We start from the raw sequence: 27061 nt of genomic DNA, 5'->3' as shown, positions 1-27061 counted from the left end.
CATCAAATTGAAGTTACATTTTCTCACTCCTTTAATACGAGGCTAGAAATAAATTCTATTGGGTTTTAGTCATTCCAGACATTTTTTTCTTAGAAACTTAAATGTAGTTTTATTTAGTGTTCCATTATGAAGCCATTTTTCTAGTTTTTTTTCTAGTTTTTATGATTATGTAAACCAAATCAGTTGGTTTTCAGCTGTGAGTCCCTGGAGAGAAAAGGCCATTTCTTATTTTTATATTCTCCGTAATTCATACATAATATGGCTACCTATTGTATGCAGTGATTATATAGAGGCCCAGGCTTATGAGGTATTAACTTAATGCAGTTCCCACCTTACCATGGTGAAAAAGTGACATTTTGGAGAATTCGTGCTTTGAAGTTTGAACTTCTCACAAGAAATATACCATTATATACCATCGTGAGATATTGAATCCAAGCATCAAGAAACCATAGTTCCACTTTGTCACTAGGTCACAAGAGGACATGGTCCATGAAGTAGTATTGTATGCTCTGTTGCTATGTTACTAGGACATGATGTCTGATAGGCAGGTAAGGTGAATTGTACATTTGTGACTCACAATGTTGTCATGTTACATTGAGGATTTTTGGTACATAATCCCACTATAAGTCAAGAAGCACCTGTGCCATCAAGAATAATACACAACAAATTGAGAGTCAAATGTATTAGGAGGGAGATTCCAGAAGAGCCAACCTTGAGACCATTAGAGGGAAAACTAAGGAAGCAAAGCCTTTCCAGGCTATGTTATTAGAAGCCATGGAAGATGGATTCTAATGGAAGATGGAACATGGTGTTCATGAGTCATTCTGATGCGCAATATAGAACAATCCTATAACATGTAAAGCAAGTGTTCTAACCTGTTGCTTCTTCCTCAAGTTCCCATTTCAATGCATATCCTTACACTATGCCTCCTATTGAGTGTGATCTGGGCATCTTTAGCATGAGCTTTCTAAACTTATAAAATTTTTCACTAAGCACTCTCCTGCTGAGGACTTATGGCTTCTTGGCATCATCTGTAAGAGTTTTCAACCTGAAACATATGGCCCTTGTATATCTGCCTGGATACTTCAACTGCTCTCACTGCCTATTGTTGTGGGAAATATTAAAAATAACATTAAGTTCTCGCACTATGACAGGCACCAGCAGGCCACAGGGCTCCATCTGGGTGTTCTCATCTCAGCAGACTCTCTGGTCTAGGGCTCCAGAGACATCTCCACCCGCCTCGGCTAAGTTCCCTTGATGGGTTGCTGCCACTCCAGCCCCATGCAATGACTGCCCTCCTCACAGTTAGATATCACAATACCCAGTAACCCGATAAAATCAAAACTCTTGAAGCTTATAATTAACCAGTCAGATTTATATAATAATAAATTCTCAATTCACAAGATGCCTACACAATAATTTCAGAGCTAAATGATAATGATACAAGCTGCCCACCTAGATTAGACAAGTCACCCCAATTATTCTATCCCTATATGATATTTACCTGTGGCTATTTAAAGCCTTGCTGAATCTGAATCATCCTGTTCATCCTCCATATTGCTTCCTTCTCCTCTGTCTCCATCTCTGCTACTCTTCGGTGCTGCCTCCCTTTTCCCTGTCCAATCACAGGCTTCTTGTTGTATTAATAATTAAATCAACTGGACAGGAAAAATCCTGATGTACCCTATAACTTTCCAGATGAACTGCCCAGAGAAGCCTTTCTCCTGACTGCTGCCTACAGTGACACATGTCAGGTTTCTACTATCTCCTCACTAGGAATGTCCTTTTCTACCTTTGTCTATTGTAATGTCATATAATTTCATCATTAATGCCCAGCCCCATCTTGTAGCATTTTCATGTGCTCTATCATAGGACTCTGGAACACATTTCATATGTGCTACTTATGGGAACGTTGCACAAAATATCTGACTGTTACTGTTACTTAACTTTTTTGTGTCCTGTTAATTTCCAGATCAATACATCTAATCATTAAATGTTTATGTTCCAAGTAATATTGGGCCTTGTGGGACTATAAAGAAGACTCACAGTCTAGGTAATGAGACAGAACACAAAATACATTAACTTCCCAAGTGAAAGTTTGCATTTTAGCTTTTAATAACTATTCTGGGCAACACTAGAAGATATTTCATAAGTCAGGATGTGGCAAACTAAACCACTTCTATACTGTAAACAGTCCCTCTTCACCTAATTTGCAATCAGCCCGGGAGGCTTGGGGACCAGGAGGCTTCTACTGAAGTTGAAGCAAATCTGCTTTAAGGAGAAGAGTATAAAAGCTCATTGATTCTGAGCCTGATGAGTAACTTGAGGTATTGACGTGGGTGTTAAATGGGTACATTTAGAAGATAGAAGCCAAGTAATAGTAATTCAAGAGTTCTTACTCACCCAGGCTGAAAAGGGGAAAGGGAGCCACTAACTAATGTTAATAAACCTACTGATGTCATATATATATATATATATATATATATATATATATATATATATATACACACACATATATGACACACACAAATGGTACATATACATGTATATATACATGAACACACATATATGTATATTATGTATATATACTATTCTCAGTTTATTTTTTGTAACAGTCTGTTTCCTCTCACTGTTACTTCTTTAGTTCAGTCTTCAAGAGAACATACATGGCTGTCTATCATCAGGGTCTACACATTCTCTGGATTATGCTAAACACTTAAGATGTGCTTACAGCATAATTTCCACAGCTCTTTACATAAGGGACTGAGAACTCGTGCCACAAATTAGAGAGCTCCCTTATAATGTTCTTAGAGAGGTGTGAACTCCTCAATGCAGAGCCTTAACCTCTTTGAAAACTCCTGGACAGAATGACTTCACCACAGGAGAAACATCTCCCATTTAGGGACAGTGAGGGGCACAAAAATGTTGAGGTGTTGTATTTATCACACTTTGTGATGAGAAAATATGTATTTTGGATCCAGAGGGGGATCCTTGAACCTACTTTACATGAGCATATCTACCTGTGTCCTTGCTGACTGTTTTCTTAGAGCCTTTTGCTTTCTTAGAGCCTTTCAGAAGAAAGTCATTTGGAAATGTCAAAATAGAAAGTTTTAGGTTAGTTTTGTTGATATGAAACATTGAACAGAAATAAGGAAGACTGAAAAGTGCAAAATCCTGAATAATTTGTATATGTTGTATCTCAGTGGAGTCTGAACAAAAATGAAAGAAGAGAACATATGAATTATTGAAAATAATGCAATAGGTATGGGGAAAGGCCCATGTAATGGGATCATATGATCACTGAGGTGGGCAGCCCACTCTAGCTAATAAGCTTCTCTCATAGTATTTTATTTAGAGATGACCAGATATTATTCCAACAAAGTTTGACCTTATTTATACAGCCTTTGACCTATGAACACTTTATCGAGGGATAGACACTTCTCTTCAGGCATAGAAATTTTGCAGCATTCTCAATGGCTCACATTTGTAAAAACAGAGCAAGCACCACAAGGAGAGGTGAGCTTGGTTTGGTGAACAAGCTCCAGTGATAACTGCTGAAGCTTTAGGAGGTGAGAGAAAGCTTGAAAATGGGGGAAATAACAAACTGAACCATGCAGTTAGCTGTTGACAAGAGAATAGGGAAGATCCATATACACAGAAGTGTGGTAACAGAAGGTTGTTCCAGGAATTCCAGTTTGTTGGACAACTAGGAGACACACAGAAAACAAGAGAAGAGCCACACAAGGCATGGGGTGGAACATGAATGGCTTCACATTCTTGACTAAGTAGATACTTTAGTTATGTATAACAGCTGGAGATTGGAGAAACACTGAAGGATTTCACGTCTGGAGAAGATGATAAGATATCACAACTACTTTCAACTGTTTACTCAATGGACATCCTCACCTTAAATATTTTCCTCATATGTCAGGAAGCAATGCATTTTTCAGTGGATACTGGAAAGGATTTCACTGAGTCTAGGAAGTAATATTTGATCAATATTCACCAATTATGGTATTTCTACTATGCTGTGTTAGTATTATACAATTTAGGCAAAGACAGTAATCACAATTTTTCACCAGTGGGATGGAAGAAAGCCTGTCTTATTAATTCTTGACAGAGTTACTCAGTTTGAGAAAGGGATATAAATCATACACATTCTCTCTTTCATGACCATATAATGTAGAAAATATGCTGCTTTTAACAATCACAGCATGCCCAGGAGGATGGGATGAAACTTGTAAGATGCTTGGTGTGATTGGAAAATTAAACTGAGCAGTGAGTTGGGCTGGGGACTAATTTTAATGATGAAGAAGCATTTATATAGGTTGTATAAGGCCTTATGTTTTATCTCTAGTACTGCAAAGGTGGGGGGAAAATAACCAAAAGCTCTGGATTTCTTTGTAAAAAATGTCCTTACTGCCTTCTGACTTGGATCTTCTGTTTTATTTTCTAGGTAAAAACATCCCATTTGTTAGGTAGATTTCAACGTAGAAAGTTTGCACAATGTAGGTCAATGTGGCTGACAGAGTCCTGGGAATGAGTGAGTCAATGAAAGGGTCAATGGCCATGGGAGGTAGGGTACCACCAAACTCCTGATAACCTGAGACCAAGACTGTACCTAAGTGCTGTGGAAAATCAGAGTACCACAAACTGCCGTGGCCTCTGGACAGATTCATGAAAATGAATGAACACAGACTATGCCAAAAGGGGAGGGAAGAGTAGCCATGTTAGAGGAGACAGGGGGTGGCTTGGGGTTGAGATCTTTAGGGGAGAGCTTTAGTGGAAAGGGCACCCAAGATACTTTATATTAAATTTATTTTGAAAGCCTCTCTTTTTGTTACTTAGTTCATTGTCAGTTGGATTATTATCCATTAAAGATCTCAACCTATAGACTTCCCACTTTCTCAAAGATGACATTTCCATAAACTGACTTACTTTTCTTCAGTAATTAGTGAAAATCATACAGAATTTTAATTCTATTTGTGCCCTCAATAACTATTTGTTTCTATTAATCACACGTGAAACAGTTAAGAAAACCTGAGGCTCAGTCATTAAGAAGTCACTTCAGATTATGGCCCTTTAACAGATTTAGAACATAGTAAGAGGCCAATAAGTGTTTATTCCGAAGAAATGAGAGAAAAAGAACAAAATAGAGCTAGATGTGAAGTAATGCAAAGCATCATTTAAATAGTTTTTTAATAAAATCAGCATAATGTATACTCTATTTTCCTTCAGATCAGTTATGATGATTGCCTTTTTCTGAAGTTCTGGAACTTTTCAATATTTTGAGTGTTCCAGCATGAGCAGTCCCACTGTTTCTTCCAGGAATAACCAAAAGTGGAAACAACAAAAGATAGCTTAGGGGTGGGAAGATGGCTCAGTGGATAAAAGTACCTACTGCCAAGTTTGATAACCCAAGTCTGGTCTCTGGCACTTGTATGGTGGAAGAAGAGAACCAATTCTCAGCAAGTTCTCCTCTGATATTTAGATCAGTGCCTGGGTAAATGTATGTACACACACACACACATACACACACACACACACACACACATACAAAAGCACATGCACACGTATACACAGAGGAACACATACCTACATGCACAGGGAAACATTTATAGTCATCTAAAATGAAACACTGACTCTATAGAAAACGTGCTGACCTAGAGGAGAAAGGAGTAGAACAAAGAAAGTGAAGAGCAATACGTAGTTATTTACAATAACAAACTCCTTCGTCCCAGTGGTAAATGAGTCCAAGGAGCACTGGGCTGGAATCTTTTGCATAAGCAAAAGCTGAATAAGATAAACATTTTAGATGGTCTGGGAAGACCATCAACATTCCAGACTTCTCTGTGTTGCTACATGGTGTGGAGGGAAATACCATCAGCCTTACCACCAAAATGATCTGATCTCAGGGTAATTTTGGATTCTGCAAGTCATCTCTCTGAGTCTATTTCTCCATCTTTAAAATAAGGGTAATTGTACCAGCTTCCAAAGGATGGTTTCAGATTAAAGGCATTATTTTAAAAGAAGCTTGAGTGGGAGTCTCATAAATGGTGGAAGATCAATAAAGTGTAGCTTACTAATTCAGCAGCCAAAGCAGGCTTACATTCCTCATTCCACTCTCTTATGTGAAAAATCAAGCCTGAATCTGCTGAGGCCCAGAGGGATGGTATCTCATTCTGTCCTATGAAGGTAATTAATCTACCTGCTCGTTTCATACAGATCAATGCCTATAGAACATAAAACAAGAAGAAATAAAGCAAGGGGCTTTCATGATCAAACATTCTAACACAAGTGGTGGGTCGGGGGATTGGTGTAAATTTTTTTTTTTTTTGTCTCAGTTCTGCTGTGGATTTTAGTTCCTCCTCTGCTTTGGCCACTCCTGGTTAGTCTCCAGTCTGATTCACCCTGAGCTACTAACATTTTATTCACAGCAGCTGTGTTGGTGGGTCTCAGTTGAAGGCTCACTAAGGAAATGGAAAATATGATAAAATGATCCTGTTCCACTCAGTACAAGCTTCTGTCCTTATACTTGGTATCCAGATCATATTATAATGGTTTGGATATGTCCAGGCATTGTGCACCATTCTTAGTGGAAATATGGATTTCAGAGAATTTCAAGTTTTTGTTTAAGTATCCATAGTACAAATGGAGAGAATTCAAGTCTCCCACTAAAATAGAGGAAAGACCTTTTAACTTTTAGCTATTGATAGTTACTATGGCTTTGAAACCCTCAATATCTCAAGAATGGGCTTTCTTTACAATTAAAATCTAGGCAGCTGTTGGTGAGATCTGTTTTTTGAGCAGGAAACAAAAGTGGCAGAGATGGACCTGGAGAGCCTTTTTTTCAGTTCCTGTACATATGAAAGTTTCAGAAACGGTTAAGTAGCTCAAAGGCTAGGCTTTCCATGCGTATAACTCAAATGCAGAACAATATGCAGCAGAATCTGTAGATAGTCGTTTTGATTATAGATATAATGGCATTGGAGGCACAATGTAGATTCATTAATAATACCAATAACTCTTAAGATGGTAGGTCTTGGGTAAAGTTGTGAAGCAGCATAAACTAGTGGAAAAAAGTTCTTGTGTTCTGTTCCCATAAACTCTTAGGGATACTTGCATTTTGTAATTTGATCGCTGTCCTCAAGGGCTTAGGTCTTCTCTTCAGGGGATTCACACCACAAATCACCAATCAGGGCAAGTCAGTTTATACACATCTTTGTTCTCTAGGGTGTGTGTGTGTGTATGTGCATATGTGTATGTGGTGTGTGTGTGTGGGGAGGGTGTATATGATTGTGTGTGTATATACTTATGTTTATATGTGCATGTGTGTGGTATATGTGTGTGTGGTATATGTGTGTGTGTGTGGTATGTGTATGTGTGTATGAGGTTGTGTGTATGTGTATGTGGGATGTGTATGTGTGTGTGTGGTGTGTATGTGTGTGAGGGGTATATGTATGTGTGTGGAGCATGTATGTATGTGTAGAGCATGTGTTTGTATGTGTGTGTGTGTAGTCTTGCATGTGAACAGTGTTCATGTTGAGGTCAGAGGACAACTTATGAGAGTTGGTTCTCTCCTTCCATGTGGGTCCTGAGGATTAAACTCATGTGTTAAGTCTTGATGGTAGGTGACTTTTTCCACAGAGCTATCTTGTTAGTTTTGTGTCAAATCATTTAACAGAAGCATCAAGGAAAAAAAAAACAATTTTAAGGAAAAATTCCAAATTCAAAGAAAGAATCTCTTATTGTGAAGTTTAGATACAACAATGTCTGGGTATATAGCAATATTAGAGTAAGTGAAGATCCCCAGGGGCATTGGCAGCAGTGACTGCTTTCTACTTCATTCCTCAAAATTTGGTGGTGAAATTACAAAACACATATCTTTAAAAACCAATCAAATTCAAAGAGCAGATGTGTAGGCTGAAGTGTAGAATCATTCACTGCAGATCCCAGAGAGTGAAGCACAGAGGATGAGCACATGTGAAATGAGTACCATATTTCCAACTGAGAAAGTAATTAGAATATACCTTACTGATAAAAGGATAGAATTTCTATGCCAGTGGTTAGTGCCAGTAACCACTGGGACACTGAAATAGATATGTTATTTTAAATTGGTGACATCATACAGGAACATCCCCTTCATTTTTGGTCTTACCAGGTACTCCAGCTTGGATCCAGAAGTTAATATCAGTTCCTTCTCCATTACTAAAGACCTTGGTGACATTGAGGGGTTGCAGAAGATTCATGACTTCCTTCATGATAGCCCTGGCCTTGTCACTGCCAGTGAACTGCAGTCCAGTGGGTAAGAAGGTTCCTGAGTCAGCTTCCATCACCAAGCTGTACTTGGAAATATTTGCCTAAATAAAATTTAAAAAGAGATAAATGTTTGATTCTCAATGGCTGCTTCTATGCTATTAAATAAATCACCTTCTTACAGATTGTTGTCAAAATTATATCACTCTACCCTGATCCATATCTACTCTGTGTATTTCCTGATGGTTCTAAGGTGTATAATTTCCTATCCTGAGATTCACCAAACCTAAGAGTTGACTTGAAAAGTTACAAAAAAAAATATATATATAATGGAGCAAATGTAATAAAATTGCTCAATTACTTTTCCTAGCAATAATAGTCTTTGAAGCACCTTGCTTAAGGCATTTCTGTACTAGAATGTGCTGTGTACACTGCAGGAAGAGGAAAGTAATCACCATTCTTACCCAACTATGTACCCTGTGAGCTAAATGTCCAAATGTCTTGCTGCTCTAGCAAAACAAGGCCCACTTGGGCAATAGTAGTACAATATCATGAGAATAACCAACCACGTTCTGCTTTCAGTTCTGCCCCAGGCGATGGAACTCATACTTCATTATCAGGCCACAAACCCATGGCCAAATACCTTGTACATAGTAGGGGAGAATCTGGTACTATTGTTTTGCTAAATTGACATAGTATTAGACTGACTTCTAATAACTTATTGTTATGTCCATAGATTAATGCACATTTCACTCCTCATCCTTCTATTTGTGTTAGATGGTGAGCGTTACAGAGAGCAACGACAAGTGAGGGAGAGAAAAGACTGCTGATTTCTCAGTTCTAGATCAAATATACCACACCACATGCTTCCAAAACTCAGGAGTAATTGCTGTAGGCAGAAAAACTATAAGAGTCAGAAGTGGTGGGTGATTACTAGGAAACAGTGTCCTCTGGACACAGCAGGGCATATATGAACTCATAGCAGTTGCGACAGCATGTACAAGACCCGTGCAAGCCCAAGTCAGACCAAATCCCAGCATATATAAAAGTGTTGGGCACAAAATTCTATCCTAGCCTTGGAGTGACTGGCAACTGTAAGGTATTGGAAGAAAAATAGTCAGTTTTTAATAATAGGACAGTCTCTGGTAAGTTCATCATGTTCCAGTGAAAGGTGACATATTCAAGGATATAAGGGCAGAACAAATTAGTCTTAGTGGAGAAAAACAAAAGACAAGTTGAGAGTGATGTATCTGAGAAGTGTTGAGGGAGAAGTGACTATGAACAAAACACATTGTACAAAATTCACAAATCAGTAATAATCTTAAAAAATAAGGTTAATAAGCTAGGTTCCTAGTCATAGTTGTGTCTTCATTTAATTTTCAACGAAAGTTCCAAGGTGCTTATAATAAATGCAGCTATCTTTGCTCTCAGATGTATCTACTGCCTTATAGTACCATCATTTGAAATACTAATGTGCAACAGATTTACATTTATGATGTATAGTAAGGGCTCATCTAACTGTATATTGCTGCAAGGTCAGCAGGTGAACATGTAATTTGGCAGTCCTAATCTTTTTCTCTGCTCTACCTCTACCCCAAACACTGCAGGAAGGAGAAAAGTAAAATTATAGTATATCTTGTAAATGAACACAGAATTGGGTAATCTTGTATGTGAGAGTGCCAAATTGTAGGCAGATCCTATGTTTCCAACAAGAAAGGCAGGTGAAGTGCTCTTAACTATGCAAGGCCACACCTGGCACTAAAGAGAAGCTTGCTGAGATAGATATGACTTTGGAATCATTATATTTCATTCCCTGTACAGCAACTGGCACTCCTGACTACCAAGCAGAATGACTACCCACTCTGTCTCTCTTCATGTTAACACAAGTCAAGCCTTGCCTTTTCTGTCAGTACAATGTGACAAGTGCCTTTACTTAAGTTTGAATGTGAACTTATAGCCTGTTTTAAGTGATAGTAAGAATGGTTGCCTGACTCTAACTTACCAGGGCTTCTAACACATCTCTTAAGTCCTTTCTGTTTCTTGAATTGCAAAAGAAGGGAAATCGCAGAGACAAGGACTTTGAAATTTGGAGTGTCACTGTTCAATGATGTGGAATATTGATGGGTACTCAAAACGGTGTCAATAATGGAGCTTCCAGAAGTCCCACTGGCTGGAGCAGTAGAGCCGAAGAGCACAGGCTTTGGAATTATCCAGTCTGATTTGATTCCATGCTGATCCCATGTCTGATTTTATGCTTATCAATCTTTAGCTATGTGCCTTTTGCATTTGAGGATGATAACCATATCCAGCTTACGGAATTTGGAGAACCTGTAGTTCAGGCTCAGACACAAGGAACATTTGATAAGCAGCAGCATCACTGGTTTTACTGTCTTGTCCCATTTTAGTGTCAAGTGTCTCAGGATGGTGCCAGGGTAAAGTATCCTGTTTGCTGATTATGATGGCAGGCAGTGGCTCTGCAGCACTTCCTTCATACCAGGCATGTGTGAAGTGCTTTGCATCTCATCCCATGGCCTGCTAAGATAAGCTAGTACAGTTTTTATACAAGTGCATACAAAGAACTGAAGCTGAATCAAGTTATCAAACTTGCTCAAAGTTATCTAGCCAGGGAAAAAAGTGTGTGGTGTGGATATAGGCCACTTCTGTATTTTATGTCTTTATGTCCTATCTCCAGAAGGACACTTCTAATTTCCCAGTCACAAATATTTATTTCTAACTCAGAAATACAAAGAATGCAGTTTTGAAAATGAATAGATTTTAACTTTTTCATGATCATAATACAAAGTCTACTCAGAATTTATTATCTCTGCTAATAAAGTAATTTAATTAGGCACTGAGAGGAGTGAAAATGCAAATAAAAACATCTTGCTACACAATTTCCTTCCAATTAGGAATCAAAGCCTAAAATAATAAAACTTCCTTTCAAGCCAAATAAAACAGGATGTGTACACATATCAACAAACCAGAATCCTGGCATAGTAGAGAGATGCTTGATTTCCATTCATGTATGGTTCCATTAGCTATTGCTAACTTGATAGCAGTATGCTATTGTTTTCTGCTTCTATATAGACACTGCCATATGTTTTCTATAAAGGAGAAGAAAAAAAGCCATCCACCATACATCACACCACCTTTTCTCCTATTATGAATTCATCTTAGTCTTGGTGGCCAGGGAAGGTGCTGGGGCACCACTGCTAAAATCAACTGGAATGAACTACTGTCACTAAGGAATGTGTTATCACACATGCATTTTCTTTATCATGAGCAGCTTGGTGTAGGTGGGGAAGGCTAATCATTGCCAGTGACAGGAAACAAAGCCATGCTCTACGGACTTGCACCCTTCACAGTGCATGGGGCAAGATATCTGACACTTGTTTACAGAGCATAGTGAAAAGCCTACTTCTTGAGACAAAATGCTTGGTTGCTGAGATGACCAACTCTGATTGAAATAAACTGGGACATCCAGAGGAAAAGTCTAAAGAACTCAAGGATAAGTTAGGATATGATCTGTAACTCACACTGCCCTCTTAATAAGTTGTCTATTAGGCGCCATGAGAGAAATCGCTCATTATACTGTAATGTCCATAACCCAAAGCAGAGGGATGCTTCTGTGACTTCTTAGCTTAAGTTCTCAGATCAGTCACCATATGCTCAGGGTCAGCGTTCACAGCTATCATGTGCTACAATCACATCCTGCAACATGTCTTTCCCCCACTATTCCTTTTCTGTTTTTTTTTTTTTTTTCTTCTCCTTTTTCTTAAGGATTAAGCAATTCAGCCAAGAGCAATTTGGTAACCATTAGCATTCTTTGGTGGCAATGCAAGATTAAAAAGAAGGAAACTGCTGAAAATACATATTGAATGTTTTAAATTGCTTGTTTTATAGCATAATCAAAAGAATGATGTTTGTGAGTCGCCATCTTGGTCCGGGACCCGCCGAACTTAGGAAATTAGTCTGAACAGGTGAGAGGGTGCGCCAGAGAACCTGACAGCCTCTGGAACAGGCAGAAGCACAGAGGGGCTGAGGCAGCACCCTGTGTGGGCCGGGGACAGCCGGCCACCTTCCGGACCGGAGGACAGGTGCCCGCCCGGCTGGGGAGGCGACCTAAGCCACAGCAGCAGCGGTCGCCATCTTGGTCCGGGACCCGCCGAACTTAGGAAATTAGTCTGAACAGGTGAGAGGGTGCGCCAGAGAACCTGACAGCCTCTGGAACAGGCAGAAGCACAGAGGGGCTGAGGCAGCACCCTGTGTGGGCCAGGGACAGCCGGCCACCTTCCGGACCAGAGGACAGGTGCCCGCCCGGCTGGGGAGGCGGCCTAAGCCACAGCAGCAGCGGTCGCCATCTTGGTCCCGGGACTCCAAGGAACTTAGGAATTTAGTCTGCTTAGGTGAGAGTCTGTACCACCTGGGAACTGCCAAAGCAACACACTGTCTGAGAAAGGTCCTGTTTTGGGCCTTCTTCTTCGGCCAGGAGGAGGTCCAAATACAAGATATCTGCGCACCTTCCCTGTAAGAGAGCTTGCCAGCAGAGAGTGCTCTGAGCACTGAAACTCAGAGGAGAGAATCTGTCTCCCAGGTCTGCTGATAGACGGTAACAGAATCACCAGAAGAACAATCTCTAAACAGAGTCAACTATAACTACTAACTCCAGAGATTACCAGATGGCGAAAGGTAAACGGAGGAATCTTACTAACAGGAACCAAGACCACTCACCATCACCAGAACCCAGCACACCCACTTCGCCCAGTCCAGGGAACCCCAACACACCTGAGAACCTAGACCTAGATTTAAAAGCATATCTCATGATGATGGTAGAGGACATCAAGAAGGACTTTAATAAATCACTTAAAGAAATACAGGAGAACACTGCTAAAGAGTTACAAGTCCTTAAAGAAAAACAGGAAAACACAATCAAACAGGTAGAAGTCCTTACAGAAAAAGAGGAAAAAACATACAAACAGGTGATGGAAATGAACAAAACCATACTAGACCTAAAAAGGGAAGTAGACACAATAAAGAAAACTCAAAGCGAGGCAACACTAGAGATAGAAACCCTAGGAAAGAAATCTGGAACCATAGATTTGAGCATCAGCAACAGAATACAAGAGATGGAAGAGAGAATCTCAGGTGCAGAAGATTCCATAGAGAACATCGGCACAACAATCAAAGAAAATGGAAAATGCAAAAAGATCCTAACTCAAAATATCCAGGAAATCCAGGACACAATAAGAAGACCAAACGTACGGATAATAGGAGTGGATGAGAATGAAGATTTTCAACTCAAAGGTCCAGCAAACATCTTCAACAAAATTATTGAAGAAAACTTCCCAAATCTAAAGAATGAGATGCATATGAACATACAAGAAGCCTACAGAACTCCAAATAGACTGGACCAGAAAAGAAATTCCTCCCGACACATAATAATCAGAACATCAAATGCACTAAATAAAGATAGAATACTAAAAGCAGTAAGGGAAAAAGGTCAAGTAACATATAAAGGCAAGCCTATCAGAATTACACCAGATTTTTCACCAGAGACTATGAAAGCCAGAAGAGCCTGGACAGATGTTATACAGACACTAAGAGAACACAAACTGCAGCCCAGGCTACTATACCCAGCCAAACTCTCAATTATCATAGAGGGAGAAACCAAAGTATTCCACGACAAAACCAAATTCACGCATTATCTCTCCACGAATCCAGCCCTTCAAAGGATAATAACAGAAAAAAACCAATACAAGAACGGGAACAACGCCCTAGAAAAAACAAGAAGGTAATCCCTCAACAAACCTAAAAGAAGACAGCCACAAGAACAGAATGCCACCTTTAACAACTAAAATAACAGGAAGCAACAATTACTTTTCCTTAATATCTCTTAACATCAATGGTCTCAACTCGCCAATAAAAAGACATAGACTAACAAACTGGCTACACAAACAAGACCCAACATTTTGCTGCTTACAGGAAACTCATCTCAGAGAAAAAGATAGACACTACCTCAGAATGAAAGGCTGGAAAACAATTTTCCAAGCAAATGGTATGAAGAAACAAGCAGGAGTAGCCATCCTAATATCTGATAAGATTGACTTCCAACCCAAAGTCATCAAAAAAGACAAGGAGGGACACTTCATTCTCATCAAAGGTAAAATCCTCCAAGAGGAACTCTCAATTCTGAATATCTATGCTCCAAATACAAGAGCAGCCACATTCACTAAAGAAACTTTAGTAAAGCTCAAAGCACACATTGTGCCTCACACAATAATAGTGGGAGACTTCAACACACCACTTTCACCAATGGACAGATCATGGAAACAGAAACTAAACAGGGACACACTGAAACTAACAGAAGTGATGAAACAAATGGATCTGACAGATATCTACAGAACATTTTATCCTAAAACAAAAGGATATACCTTCTTCTCAGCACCTCATGGTACCTTCTCCAAAATTGACCACATAATAGGTCACAAATCAGGCCTCAACAGATTCAAAAATATTGAAATTGTCCCATGTATCCTATCAGATCACCATGCACTAAGGCTGATCTTCAATAACAAAATAAATAACAGAAAGCCAACATTCACATGGAAACTGAACAACACTCTTCTCAATGATACCTTGGTCAAGGAAGGAATAAAGAAAGAAATTAAAGACTTTTTAGAGTTTAATGAAAATGAAGCCACAACGTACCCAAACCTTTGGGACACAATGAAAGCATTTCTAAGAGGGAAACTCATAGCTATGAGTGCCTTCAAGAAAAAACGGGAGAGAGCACATACTAGCAGCTTGACAACACATCTAAAAGCTCTAGAAAAAAAGGAAGCAAATTCACCCAAGAGGAGTAGACGGCAGGAAATAATCAAACTCAGGGGTGAAATCAACCAAGTGGAAACAAGAAGAACTATTCAAAGAATTAACCAAACGAGGAGTTGGTTCTTTGAGAAAATCAACAAGATAGATAAACCCTTAGCTAGACTCACTAAAGGGCACAGGGACAAAATCCTAATTAACAAAATCAGAAATGAAAAGGGAGACATAACAACAGATCCTGAAGAAATCCAAAACACAATCAGATCCTTCTACAAAAGGCTATACTCAACAAAACTGGAAAACCTGGACGAAATGAACAAATTTCTGGACAGATACCAGGTACCAAAGTTGAATCAGGATCAAGTTGACCTTCTAAACAGTCCCATATCCCCTAAAGAAATAGAAGCAGTTATTAATAGTCTCCCAGCCAAAAAAAGCCCAGGACCAGACGGGTTTAGTGCAGAGTTCTATCAGACCTTCAAAGAAGATCTAACTCCAGTTCTGCACAAACTTTTTCACAAGATAGAAGTAGAAGGTATTCTACCCAACTCATTTTATGAAGCCACTATTACTCTGATACCTAAACCACAGAAAGATCCAACAAAGATAGAGAACTTCAGACCAATTTCTCTTATGAACATCGATGCAAAAATTCTTAATAAAATTCTCGCTAACCGAATCCAAGAACACATTAAAGCAATCATCCATCCTGACCAAGTAGGTTTTATTCCAGGGATGCAGGGATGGTTTAATATACGAAAATCCATCAATGTAATCCATTATATAAACAAACTCAAAGACAAAAACCACATGATCATCTCGTTAGATGCAGAAAAAGCATTTGACAAGATCCAACACCCATTCATGATAAAAGTTCTGGAAAGATCAGGAATTCAAGGCCAATACCTAAACATGATAAAAGCAATCTACAGCAAACCAGTAGCCAACATCAAAGTAAATGGAGAGAAGCTGGAAGCAATCCCACTAAAATCAGGGACTAGACAAGGCTGCCCACTTTCTCCCTACCTTTTCAACATAGTACTTGAAGTATTAGCCAGAGCAATTCGACAACAAAAGGAGATCAAGGGGATACAAATTGGAAAAGAGGAAGTCAAAATATCACTTTTTGCAGATGATATGATAGTATATATAAGTGACCCTAAAAATTCCAACAGAGAACTCCTAAACCTGATAAACAGCTTCGGTGAAGTAGCTGGATATAAAATTAACTCAAACAAGTCAATGGCCTTTCTCTACACAAAGAATAAACAGGCTGAGAAAGAAATTAGGGAAACAACACCCTTCTCAATAGCCACAAATAATATAAAATATCTCGGCGTGACTCTAACGAAGGAAGTGAAAGATCTGTATGATAAAAACTTCAAGTCCCTGAAGAAAGAAATTAAAGAAGATCTCAGAAGATGGAAAGATCTCCCATGCTCATGGATTGGCAGGACCAACATTGTAAAAATGGCTATCTTGCCAAAAGCAATCTACAGATTCAATGCAATCCCCATTAAAATTCCAACTCAATTCTTCAACGAATTAGAAGGAGCAATCTGCAAATTCATCTGGAATAACAAAAAACCGAGGATAGCAAAAACTCTTCTCAAGGATAAAAGAACCTCTGGTGGAATCACCATGCCTGACCTAAAGCTTTACTACAGAGCAATTGTGATAAAAACTGCATGGTACTGGTATAGAGACAGACAAGTGGACCAATGGAATAGAATTGAAGACCCAGAAATGAACCCACACACCTATGGTCACTTGATCTTCGACAAGGGAGCCAAAACCATCCAGTGGAAGAAAGACAGCATTTTCAACAATTGGTGCTGGCACAACTGGTTGTTATCATGTAGAAGAATGCGAATTGATCCATACTTATCTCCTTGTACTAAGGTCAAATCTAAGTGGATCAAGGAACTTCACATAAAACCAGAGACACTGAAACTTATAGAGGAGAAAGTGGGGAAAAGCCTTGAAGATATGGGCACAGGGGAAAAATTCCTGAACAGAACAGCAATGGCTTGTGCTGTAAGATCGAGAATTGACAAATGGGACCTAATGAAACTCCAAAGTTTCTGCAAGGCAAAAGACACTGTCTATAAGACAAAAAGACCACCAACAGACTGGGAAAGGATCTTTACCTATCCTAAATCAGATAGGGGACTAATATCCAACATATATAAAGAACTCAAGAAGGTGGACCTCAGAAAATCAAATAACCCCCTTAAAAAATGGGGCTCAGAACTGAACAAAGAATTCTCACCTGAGGAATACCGAATGGCAGAGAAGCACCTGAAAAAATGTTCAACATCCTTAATCATCAGGGAAATGCAAATCAAAACAACCCTGAGATTCCACCTCACACCAGTGAGAATGGCTAAGATCAAAAATTCAGGTGACAGCAGATGCTGGCGAGGATGTGGAGAAAGAGGAACACTCCTCCATTGTTGGTGGGATTGCAGGCTTGTACAACCACTCTGGAAATCAGTCTGGCGGTTCCTCAGAAAATTGGACATAGTACTACCGGAGGATCCAGCAATACCTCTCCTGGGCATATATCCAGAAGAAGCCCCAACTGGTAAGAAGGACACATGCTCCACTATGTTCATAGCAGCCTTATTTATAATAGCCAGAAACTGGAAAGAACCCAGATGCCCCTCAACAGAGGAATGGATACAGAAAATGTGGTACATCTACACAATGGAGTACTACTCAGCTATTAAAAAGAATGAATTTATGAAATTCCTAGCCAAATGGATGGACCTGGAGAGCATCATCCTGAGTGAGGTAACACAATCACAAAGGAACTCACACAATATGTACTCACTGATAAGTGGATACTAGCCCAAAACCTAGGATACCCACGATATAAGATACAATTTCCTAAACACATGAAACTCAAGAAAAATGAAGACTGAAGTGTGGACACTATGCCCCTCCTTAGAAGTGGGAACAAAACACCCATGGAAGGAGTTACAGAAACAAAGTATGGAGCTGAGATGAAAGGATGGACCATGTAGAGACTGCCATATCCAGGGATCCACCCCATAATCAGCTTCCAAATGCTGACACCATTGCATACACTAGCAAGATTTTACTGAAAGGACCCAGATGTAGCTGTCTCTTGTGAGACTATGCCGGGGCCTAGCAAACACAGAAGTGGATGCTCACAGTCAGCTAATGGATGGATCACAGGGCTCCCAATGGAGGAGCTAGAGAAAGTACCCAAGGAGCTAAAGGGATCTTCAACCCTATAGGTGGAACAACATTATGAACTAACCAGTACCCCTGAGCTCTTGACTCTAGCTGCATATGTATCAAAAGATGGCCTAGTCGGCCATCACTGGAAAGAGAGGCCCATTGGACACGCAGACTTTGTGTGCCCCGGTACAGGGGAACGCCAGGGCCAAAGGGGGGGAGTGGGTGGGTAGGGGAGTGGGGGTGGGTGGGTAAGGGGGACTTTTGGTATAGCATTGGAAATGTAAATGAGCTAAATACCTAATAAAAAAAAATGAAAAAAAAAAAAAAAAAAAAAAGAAAAAAAAAAAAAAAAAAAAAAAAAAAAAAAAAAAGAATGATGTTTGTATTCTTTGCTTTTATAAAATTCCAGGCAATTCTTAAAAAAAAATAGACCTGTGCTCCATAACTTATCCTTTTCTCCATAAAATTAGCTTCACTTTTGTTTTATAACTTAACTTTCTCATAGCATAGAGAAAATAATTCACAAGAAAATTATAAGAAAATATGCCCATTTTCTCATGTTTCTTAACATATCTTTGGTTTTTACTTAAAGTTACACTAAAATCTCCAAATGAAAAGGAGTCTCTTAATTACTTGAATTAATAGTATAGCCTCCTCACTTTAATCTTCAAAGAATATAGATAACTGTACTGACATGGGGCAGTTGGCCCCAGCACAACTTTCACAGATGTTAGTGGCAACGCTGTTTAGTCAGGTGGTAATCTCAAGGAAATTTTCAAAAGCAGACCATCTCATGTGCGTTGGGGGGCTGCATTCATCTGCAGCTGAACCAGAGACTGTGGTTCCAGAATGTCAGGTGTTGGCTTCTTACAGAGCTCCAATCAACACCCAGTCCTGCTTGCATGGTGGGTAGAGAAACATCTCTTACTGTAGGACATCAAGAACATACTTTGCTTTCTGGTCAGGTCTATTCTGGAGCTTAAATGCTATGTTCTTTTACGGACTCCAGCATTTGGTGTTGAGCAGCTGGAGAGAGGTAGAAAAAGATTAATGAGAAGGCCAAGTGTCACATGTTATTTTCACTTTACAACCAAACTACCTGAAGCCTAAGGAAATGGGCAGCTTTGGGTAAGTTACATTAGTACTAAAATTGCAGGCACCTATTTCAGTTTAGCCCCGACTCCCCCATTATGCTGGAGATAGGAGCAGAATGAACGGCTCCATGAAGCCCATACCTGTCACTTAGTATGTGTGCTCAGAGGCATTCTACTGTGGGACAATCCTTGTCCCATTTTTGAAGTACTTTGGGTTTCAGTGAATTTCTCCCCCTTTGTTAGTCAAAGTCTGCTGATAGCCCCTCTAAATGTATAAAGACATATGATTGCCCCATAAATGTCACTATGGCAACCATAATGAGTCAGCAGGCTAAAAGTAAGTGCATGAGCATCAGCTAAAAGATATATTTTAATTATATAGGAAATAGGATTCTATTAATTCTGGTATTTAAAAAGGAAATATCCTAGGATATTTGATAAATAGGCTTAAAAGGGGTTTATATGTTACATTAATGGTTTCTGCCTCAGCCTATAGTATTATTACTGATGTAGCAACATAGCTGGTGAAAGTCATGGGACTCAAGATCCCACCATGGTATTTTGATTCCCTCTATGACATACATTGGCCCAGTTCTTCATGTCCCTGGCTTCATATTCATTTCTATCTGCAGCTACAGAAATGTTCCATACAGTGGCTAAGGCCAGCTTTCTCATCCTCTATCCCTCTCAATCCCTTCCTATCTCATTACAGTGTTAGTCTCTACTCATCCCTACCAACTTTACTCCTTCTTCAGGTTCAAAGATTACAACTGTTTTCCTTTGAATCACTTCCTTTAACACAAGGACCTTTTAAGAGAAGAAAAAGACATGGTTTTGTGGTTGATGATGAGAGTGTGCCTCGTATCAGAGTGCTTTCTGGTCAACTTCTCTTGCCCCGTTCTTGGTTGGGAAGCCGACTTCAACTTCTTTAAATGTTTCTAAGATTACTTCTGAGTTTATTTTCTTATGACCAGACATGTCATTTAAAAGAAATTGTATTAGTCAAAGTTATCTACAGGAAGAGAACTGATCAGAATGAATGTCTGTCTGTCTGCCTATCTATCTACCTATAGATAGATACCTATGTGTATAAATATGCATACATATGAATATATAAGGGAAATTATATATGATATATTACATATATTATACATAATGGGAATTTTATTAGAGTGGCTTACAGGCCACTAACTCAGCAATGACTGCCTATGAATGGAAAATCTAAAAATCCAGTGTTTAATCCATGAGGCTGGATATCCCAGCTGGTCTTCATTATACACACACACACACACACACACACACACACACACACACACACACTGGAATCCTAAGGAAGTAAGCTCCAATGCCAATGAAGATAGGGTAAGAGAAAACAGACAAAAAGAGCTTCCTTATTCCATGTCCTTTTTATTATAGGCTGCCATCAGAAGGTGTGGTTCAGATTAAAGGTGGATCTTCCCACTTCAAAAGATTTGGATTGAAGTTTTATCATCTTCTACCTCAAAGATCTGTATTAGAAAGGGGCCTTCCAACACCAAATGATTTTATGAAGAAAAAATACCTCACATGTGTTTCTGATCATTTGGGTTTTAGTTAATTCCAGATGTGGTCAAGTTAACAACAAAGAATAGCCATCAATAATAGTCATAATTTTCTTGTCTTGCAAAGAAAATAGACTAATTTGTACTCAAGAATCAGCCTAGTCCAAAGCCACTCCACATCAACTCATGACTTTTCTTTTTCATGGAAAATTGACAGCACTTGTGCACTTCGTGATTTTGACAACATCCTCATATGCTTTATTTGTTCAAATACCTCTACTACTATTAATAAAGATATGAAATTTAGCTTAAAAGTTACTTTCTGAATGGAAGCCTGGCAGGAGAGCATCAGGGCCCTCAGTTCCCTAAGTGATCTCTGAGCCTTTTGCAACAAGCATACCACAGCCCAATCTAATATGCTGGCCTGTTGTACTTCATTACATTTGTGTTTTCTCCTTTTGCTCCTGTAAAAATTCAAGGTCTCCTGTAAGTAAAGTGCCTAAGGCCACATTAAGAGCCAGAAAATGCTCAAGAGCCGAGAGGAGACAAGGGGCAAAGCTGTGTAGTATCTCTGTTGCATCCCCAGCATAACAGCAGCATGTATGAGAAGCTCAATAAATACTGCAGGGGAAAGGTGAAACTGGGGAAGTTTAGACAGGAGGACACTGTGCTATCTGTGGCTGCTGATGTTAAGTGGGAGGCTAGAGTGATGCCCTACTGAGCTTTCATTATCTTGCAAAAGAAAACCAACTTCTAGTTCCTTGAAATAGATGCTGCTCGAGCTTCTTGTGCCCCTTTCTAATCTTAGGAGCCACTTAGGAGATTCAAAGAGGAGGACTGCAAGTTCAAGGTCAGCTTGGGCAACTGAGTGAGTCCTTGCCTCAGTAAGACTTGAGGGTAGGGCATGGAGAGTTAGTTTAGAGGTTAAAAGCATTGGATGCTCCTCCAGAGGATAAGAATTTAGATACCAGAACCGAAGGACATGCCACAGCTACCTGTGCCTCTAGCTCCAGGAATCTAATTCCCTCATCTGGCTTCTGTGAGTACATCTGCAGAATGTGTGTATGTTCCATCAATACAAACGAGAATACATTTTTAAAAGTTAAAAGAGGGCCGAATATCAAGCTCTGTGTAGAGGTCTTGTCCCATTGACCAGGACCCTAAGCTTAATTCTTAGAAGTGGAAAAAGAAAAACTCAGCAGTGATTTTTTTCCAGGATTCATTTTTTATGGGGATTTATTTTGAGGCTATTTATAATGATGGGTACTAGATAAAATAATTAAAGTCTTCAGGGACATTGTTAAAAGGTGCAGAAACCTTGAATTTTAAAATATTTTTTTTTCCTAAACATTGGTCATCAATTAAAGTGAAAGACAAAATATTAAGTTTTATTTTACTAGATATGTTTATTCAAGGAGAAATATGTGTTTATTTAATATATATTAAGAAAAAGCTGAGGAATGGGAGGCCAAGCATCCCTATTAGCCCTGGGCAGACCTAGTTGTCTTGCTTATCTCAGTATGATTATTAATAGGGGCCCCATTTCTCTTGCAGGGATATCTTAGTTTTAACAGTAAATCATACTGGTGGTCTGTGAAGTGTGTCATTTACAAAGACCTGGATAGCATTGCAGGGGGCCAGAGCTCACCAGAAGACCCTGACGGTTACCTCACATGTGATGAATTCTCAGACCATGTTCCAAAAGCAGATGGAAAGCCTGGGTCAAACTTCATGGACAAGGGGATACTTTTCCAAGAAAAAGCCACTATTCTGGAAGTTCTGGAGAGTTGAGAATTATGTTTGTTTGTTTGTTTTTGTTATGTTTGTTTACAGTATATTCCTAGGTCCTAGACAAGAGGAACCTTGAAATACACAACAAAGGAAGAAATGAATGAAGTGACATTGATTTCTGCATCCAAATACTGCTCTTGAAATATGTCAGTTTACAAGAGAGGAGCAAGGTATATAAAGTTTAAAAGCATAAGGCAAATACACTCTACAGGTAGGCTGCCCACAAATATCAAGTGTCCTTCCCAGTGTTTTATAGGCAATTACAAACCATTCCAGGTCTGAGATCAAAAGTGACCATAAAGTAACAAATGCCAATTGAACTACACTTGGCACTTGGCCTCTGCCTGGAAATAGTTCTTTCCCTCAGCTTCTGGGATCTGAAGCTGTCAGCTCTCTTTGTGTCTTACTGGATGCTCTTTCTCCATTTTTCTTTTACCAAGGACAATCTGCCCTTGGGTATTGTATGGTCAGAAACAATATAAAAGCACCTTGACTCCTCTCAGTTCATGCTTACTTTGCTGGGAATTGCAACCTTTTTAAGGGATTCTATTTTGTGACGAAATTTCTCTCCTGAATTTCACATTCAGATTAATATACCTGTACACGTATCAGTTTCCTATGCTGCTTTAATAAATCACTATAGTCACTGATAAGTGGATATTAGCCCAGAAACTTAGGATACCCAAGATGTAAGATACAACTTGCCAAACACATGAAATTCAAGAAGAACGAAGACCAAAGTGTGGACACTTTACCCTTTCTTAGAAATGGGAACAAAACACCCATGGAAGGAGTTACAGAGACAAAATTTGGAGCTGTGACGAAAGGATGGACCATCTAGTGATTGCCATATGCAGGGATCCATCCCATAATCAGCTTCCAAATGCTGACACCATTGCATACACTAGCAAGATTTTGCTGAAAGGACCCAGATATAGCTCTCTCTTGTGAGACTATGCCGGGGCCTAGCAAACACAGAAGTGGATGATCACAGTCAGCTATTGGATGGGTCACACGGCCCCCAATGGAGGAGCTAGAGAAATTACCCAAGGAGCTAATGGGAACTGCAACCCTATAGGTGGAACAACAATATGAACTAACCAGTACCCCGGAGCTCTTGTCTCTAGCTGCATATGTATCAAAAGATGGCCTAGTCGGCCATCACTGCAAAGAGAGGCCCATTGGACTTGCAAACTTTATATGCCCCAGTACAGGGGAATGCCAGGGCCAAAAAGGGGGAGTGGGTGGGTAGGGGATTGGGGGGGTGGGTATGGGGGACCTTTGGGATAGCATTGAAAATGTAAACGAGGAAAATACCTAATTAAAATAAATAAATAAATAAATCACTATAGTCTAACAACCTGCAATAACAACAACAATAACAACAACAAAATGTTCCTTTTATTATGAAGAGAATCTCGAAAAGCTGAAGTCAAGAAGCTGGTACTGCTGATGAGCTCCATCTGGAGGACCTGAGCAATTTTCTTCATTTTCTATCCCCGAGATGCTGTCAGTACTTTCCTTGGCTCCTAGCCCCAACACAAGCCTTTTCTCTTCCCATCTGTCATTATATTGCTTCTTTCTGAGTTGATCTCCTTACCTCTAAGGAGAAATGGCTTAGTAAACAGCAAAAGCACTGAGGTCATTGAGTCTGGAAATGTTAACAACCATTCTTGACACTACCTTCCAATGGAATCTATCACCGATTCTGTTGCTCTACTTTCAATATCCGCCTGACCTTCAGCAACCCTGGATAACATCACTGTCCTATAGGAGTGCTGAGGTAGTGTCCAGATCATTTCATCTTGACCCCTCTGTAGGGATGGTTCTGATGCTAAGGTCCTGTTCCTCAATTCGTTGTTGATCTATCAGTAAAAATGCCATTGGCCTATTGCTGGACAGAGGAATAGACAGGACTGTGGGATTTCTGCAGGCAAGCGAGCAGATGCAAGAAGAGGGGGAGAGAGTTTTCGCCTTGCTTTGGAGGTAGAAAAGCCAACCAGTCATGTGAGATCTTTCACAGAGGAACCACAAGCTGTTTCTACAGATGGGAGGTTGGGGGTGTTGAGCTGGGAAAGGTGGCTGAGCAACTGAAATTGAGTGCAGATTTAGGGTGCTAATTTGGGAGTACTGGGAAGCGAATGCTGCTTGAGGTAGATTGGAGGCATCCAGCAGTTGAGCCAATAAGGCAAGTTGAAATTGAACAACTGTGTGCATCTGTGTTTTTCATCTGCAGATCCAATATTCTCTGGGTGGGGGCTGGTAGCATGGTCTGTTGAGAGCAAAATGTAATTTCTATAGTTTGGGAGGGTTGAGGAGAAAGCACACAATGGGAAGGGTGACTAGTGGGTGCTCACAAGTTAGCTAGAGGCAAGAAGTCCTGGGAACCTACTGTTACAGGCAATTGTGTTATCAGGCATGATCTACGTTTTCCTGAAGAGCATAAGAAAGGAATTTGAAGCTTCTTACACTAAAAAACATGATGTGTTTGAGAAAATAGGACTTTAACCAAATTTAAATATTATGCTTCTCACCCATGTATCAAAGCATTCATGTTACTCCCTTTGTAAGTATGACTACATGTTTTTATGAGTCACACTAAAATAAATTTAAAAATAAAACAAAAAAGAAAAGTTATGGGAGATAAGTCATCTACAAATGCCAACATGAGGATCTCTGTAGCAGATGATGTCCTGAGAAGTCTGAGATGCTATTAACAACATTGTTAGAAAGTTTGAAGATGGTGCTTTGTGGAAAACTAGTCAAAGGCACATGAAGGGCACTTGTTATCACATGGGAAGGAATTAATATTTTGTTAGAATAAAAATTAGTATATTTGAAATGAATTATGTAAAATATTTCATGTACGCTATTTGGCATGAGGTTGCCTTTCAAAATGATTATAAGTTATCAAAACACAAGTAAAATTTGTAAGGTCCTTTCAATAAGGGAATGATAAGGTAATCTTACTTGGAGGCTTAGCAGCAATTAGTTTCTCCTTCTTAGGTGAAGTCTGGATCAAGCATATCCTTGGCAGATCCTGTCTTTATTTCACCACTTCAGATGAAGCCCACCTTGTGTTGGATTTAATGAAATGAAATGGCTTTCACTCACAGGAGGGCATGGCAATAAGTAACAAGAAAAGAACTGCTGTGTGAAGTCTTAAATGCTATTTATACATATTAAAAACACATTTTTAAAACCTTATGTTTGTTATGTTAAAGCTGGTACAAAATGAGGCTACTAACACTCGGTATAATCAGCAAGACTCAATTACAGGAACCAATAACTGCATCCTGGGACCACCGAGAGCTTTAACAATTGCTTTTCATACTTCCTGAGTTTTAAAGTAGTCAGGCAAAATGAAAGAAAATAATAAACAGATGAGGCAATTTGACTTCGAAAAGAGTTAAGTTAACTTAATAGGTATATTTTAGATAAAAGGAGGCTAAGAAATTATAGAGATTATAGGGAGAGATCCAAATAGGTGTTTGCAATGATCTAATTGGGTTGAGGAGAAACAATTTCCCTTCTCTGAGACAAGGGACACCTAACCCCTCAAATTAATGGGCTCTTAGAATTTCTTTAGATTATGGAGGTTAGCAACAAACCACAGAGAACCTGTCACTTTGTCAGCTACAGATACCACAGATATTTTCACGACATCTTAGGTATGCTGCAAAGATAAACTTACATGTTTATCACATTGAATTTATGGCAACAGTTTAATCATAGTTAGAGTTATTTAATAAAGTTTAAGCATCACACATACAATGGCTATAAATCCAGCTTAAAAATTAGGTAACATTTTTAATAATGTTCTTGTCCTTGTAGCATTGTGCTTTTTATTTTATATATTCACTACCAAAGTGGTTCAGGACACATGCAGTGGACAACGTTCTCTGATTGTTGAATGGTAGTTTTATTAATAATAAGGATTAACTGTTGCTATTTTTATTCTTGTTTTATTTAGTAGGGTTATTCTGCACTGAACACTGTGAATTGGGATCTTGTTTCCCTTCTATAATTGATGAAAGACCTTGTGAACTACTTGATCTTTCTTAGGCTCATGCCATCTTTAGCAAAGGAGCAAGTTCTCTGAAGAATCTGAGACTATTTTGCATAAATTCAAAGGTACATCACATGCTTACTTTGCTCTATTGAGACTTATGATCACTATACGGAAGAGTGACTCATAACCAGAATGTTAAGTCATATCCCAGGAAGGGTACTTTGGGAGGGAAAGGAAACAATTATGACAAGATAATGTGTTGAAACTAGACTATCTTCAGGAAACTGGGATAAATAGAGGCTACTTAAATGCTTTTCTTTAAAAAAAAA

At 39.2% G+C, this 27061-nt stretch overlaps 1 protein-coding gene across 2 annotated transcripts in view; it reads right to left on the bottom strand.

Moving 5' to 3' along the window:
* The window catches only part of Cpq (carboxypeptidase Q), a 511424-nt gene that overhangs the window by 89030 nt on the left and 395333 nt on the right, over positions 1-27061 (bottom strand). For both annotated transcript variants that reach the window (NM_018755.2, NM_176073.4), the window contains one exon: positions 8159-8360. In NM_018755.2, the coding sequence (NP_061225.2) occupies positions 8159-8360 (202 nt within the window). The remainder of the gene's footprint in view (positions 1-8158; positions 8361-27061) is intronic.

Source organism: Mus musculus, chromosome 15 (genome assembly GCF_000001635.26).
Source record: "Mus musculus strain C57BL/6J chromosome 15, GRCm38.p6 C57BL/6J".
Lineage (NCBI taxonomy): Eukaryota > Metazoa > Chordata > Mammalia > Rodentia > Muridae > Mus > Mus musculus.
The sequence above is the reverse complement of the archived record's forward strand: the minus strand, read 5'-3'. Positions and strand labels throughout refer to the sequence as shown.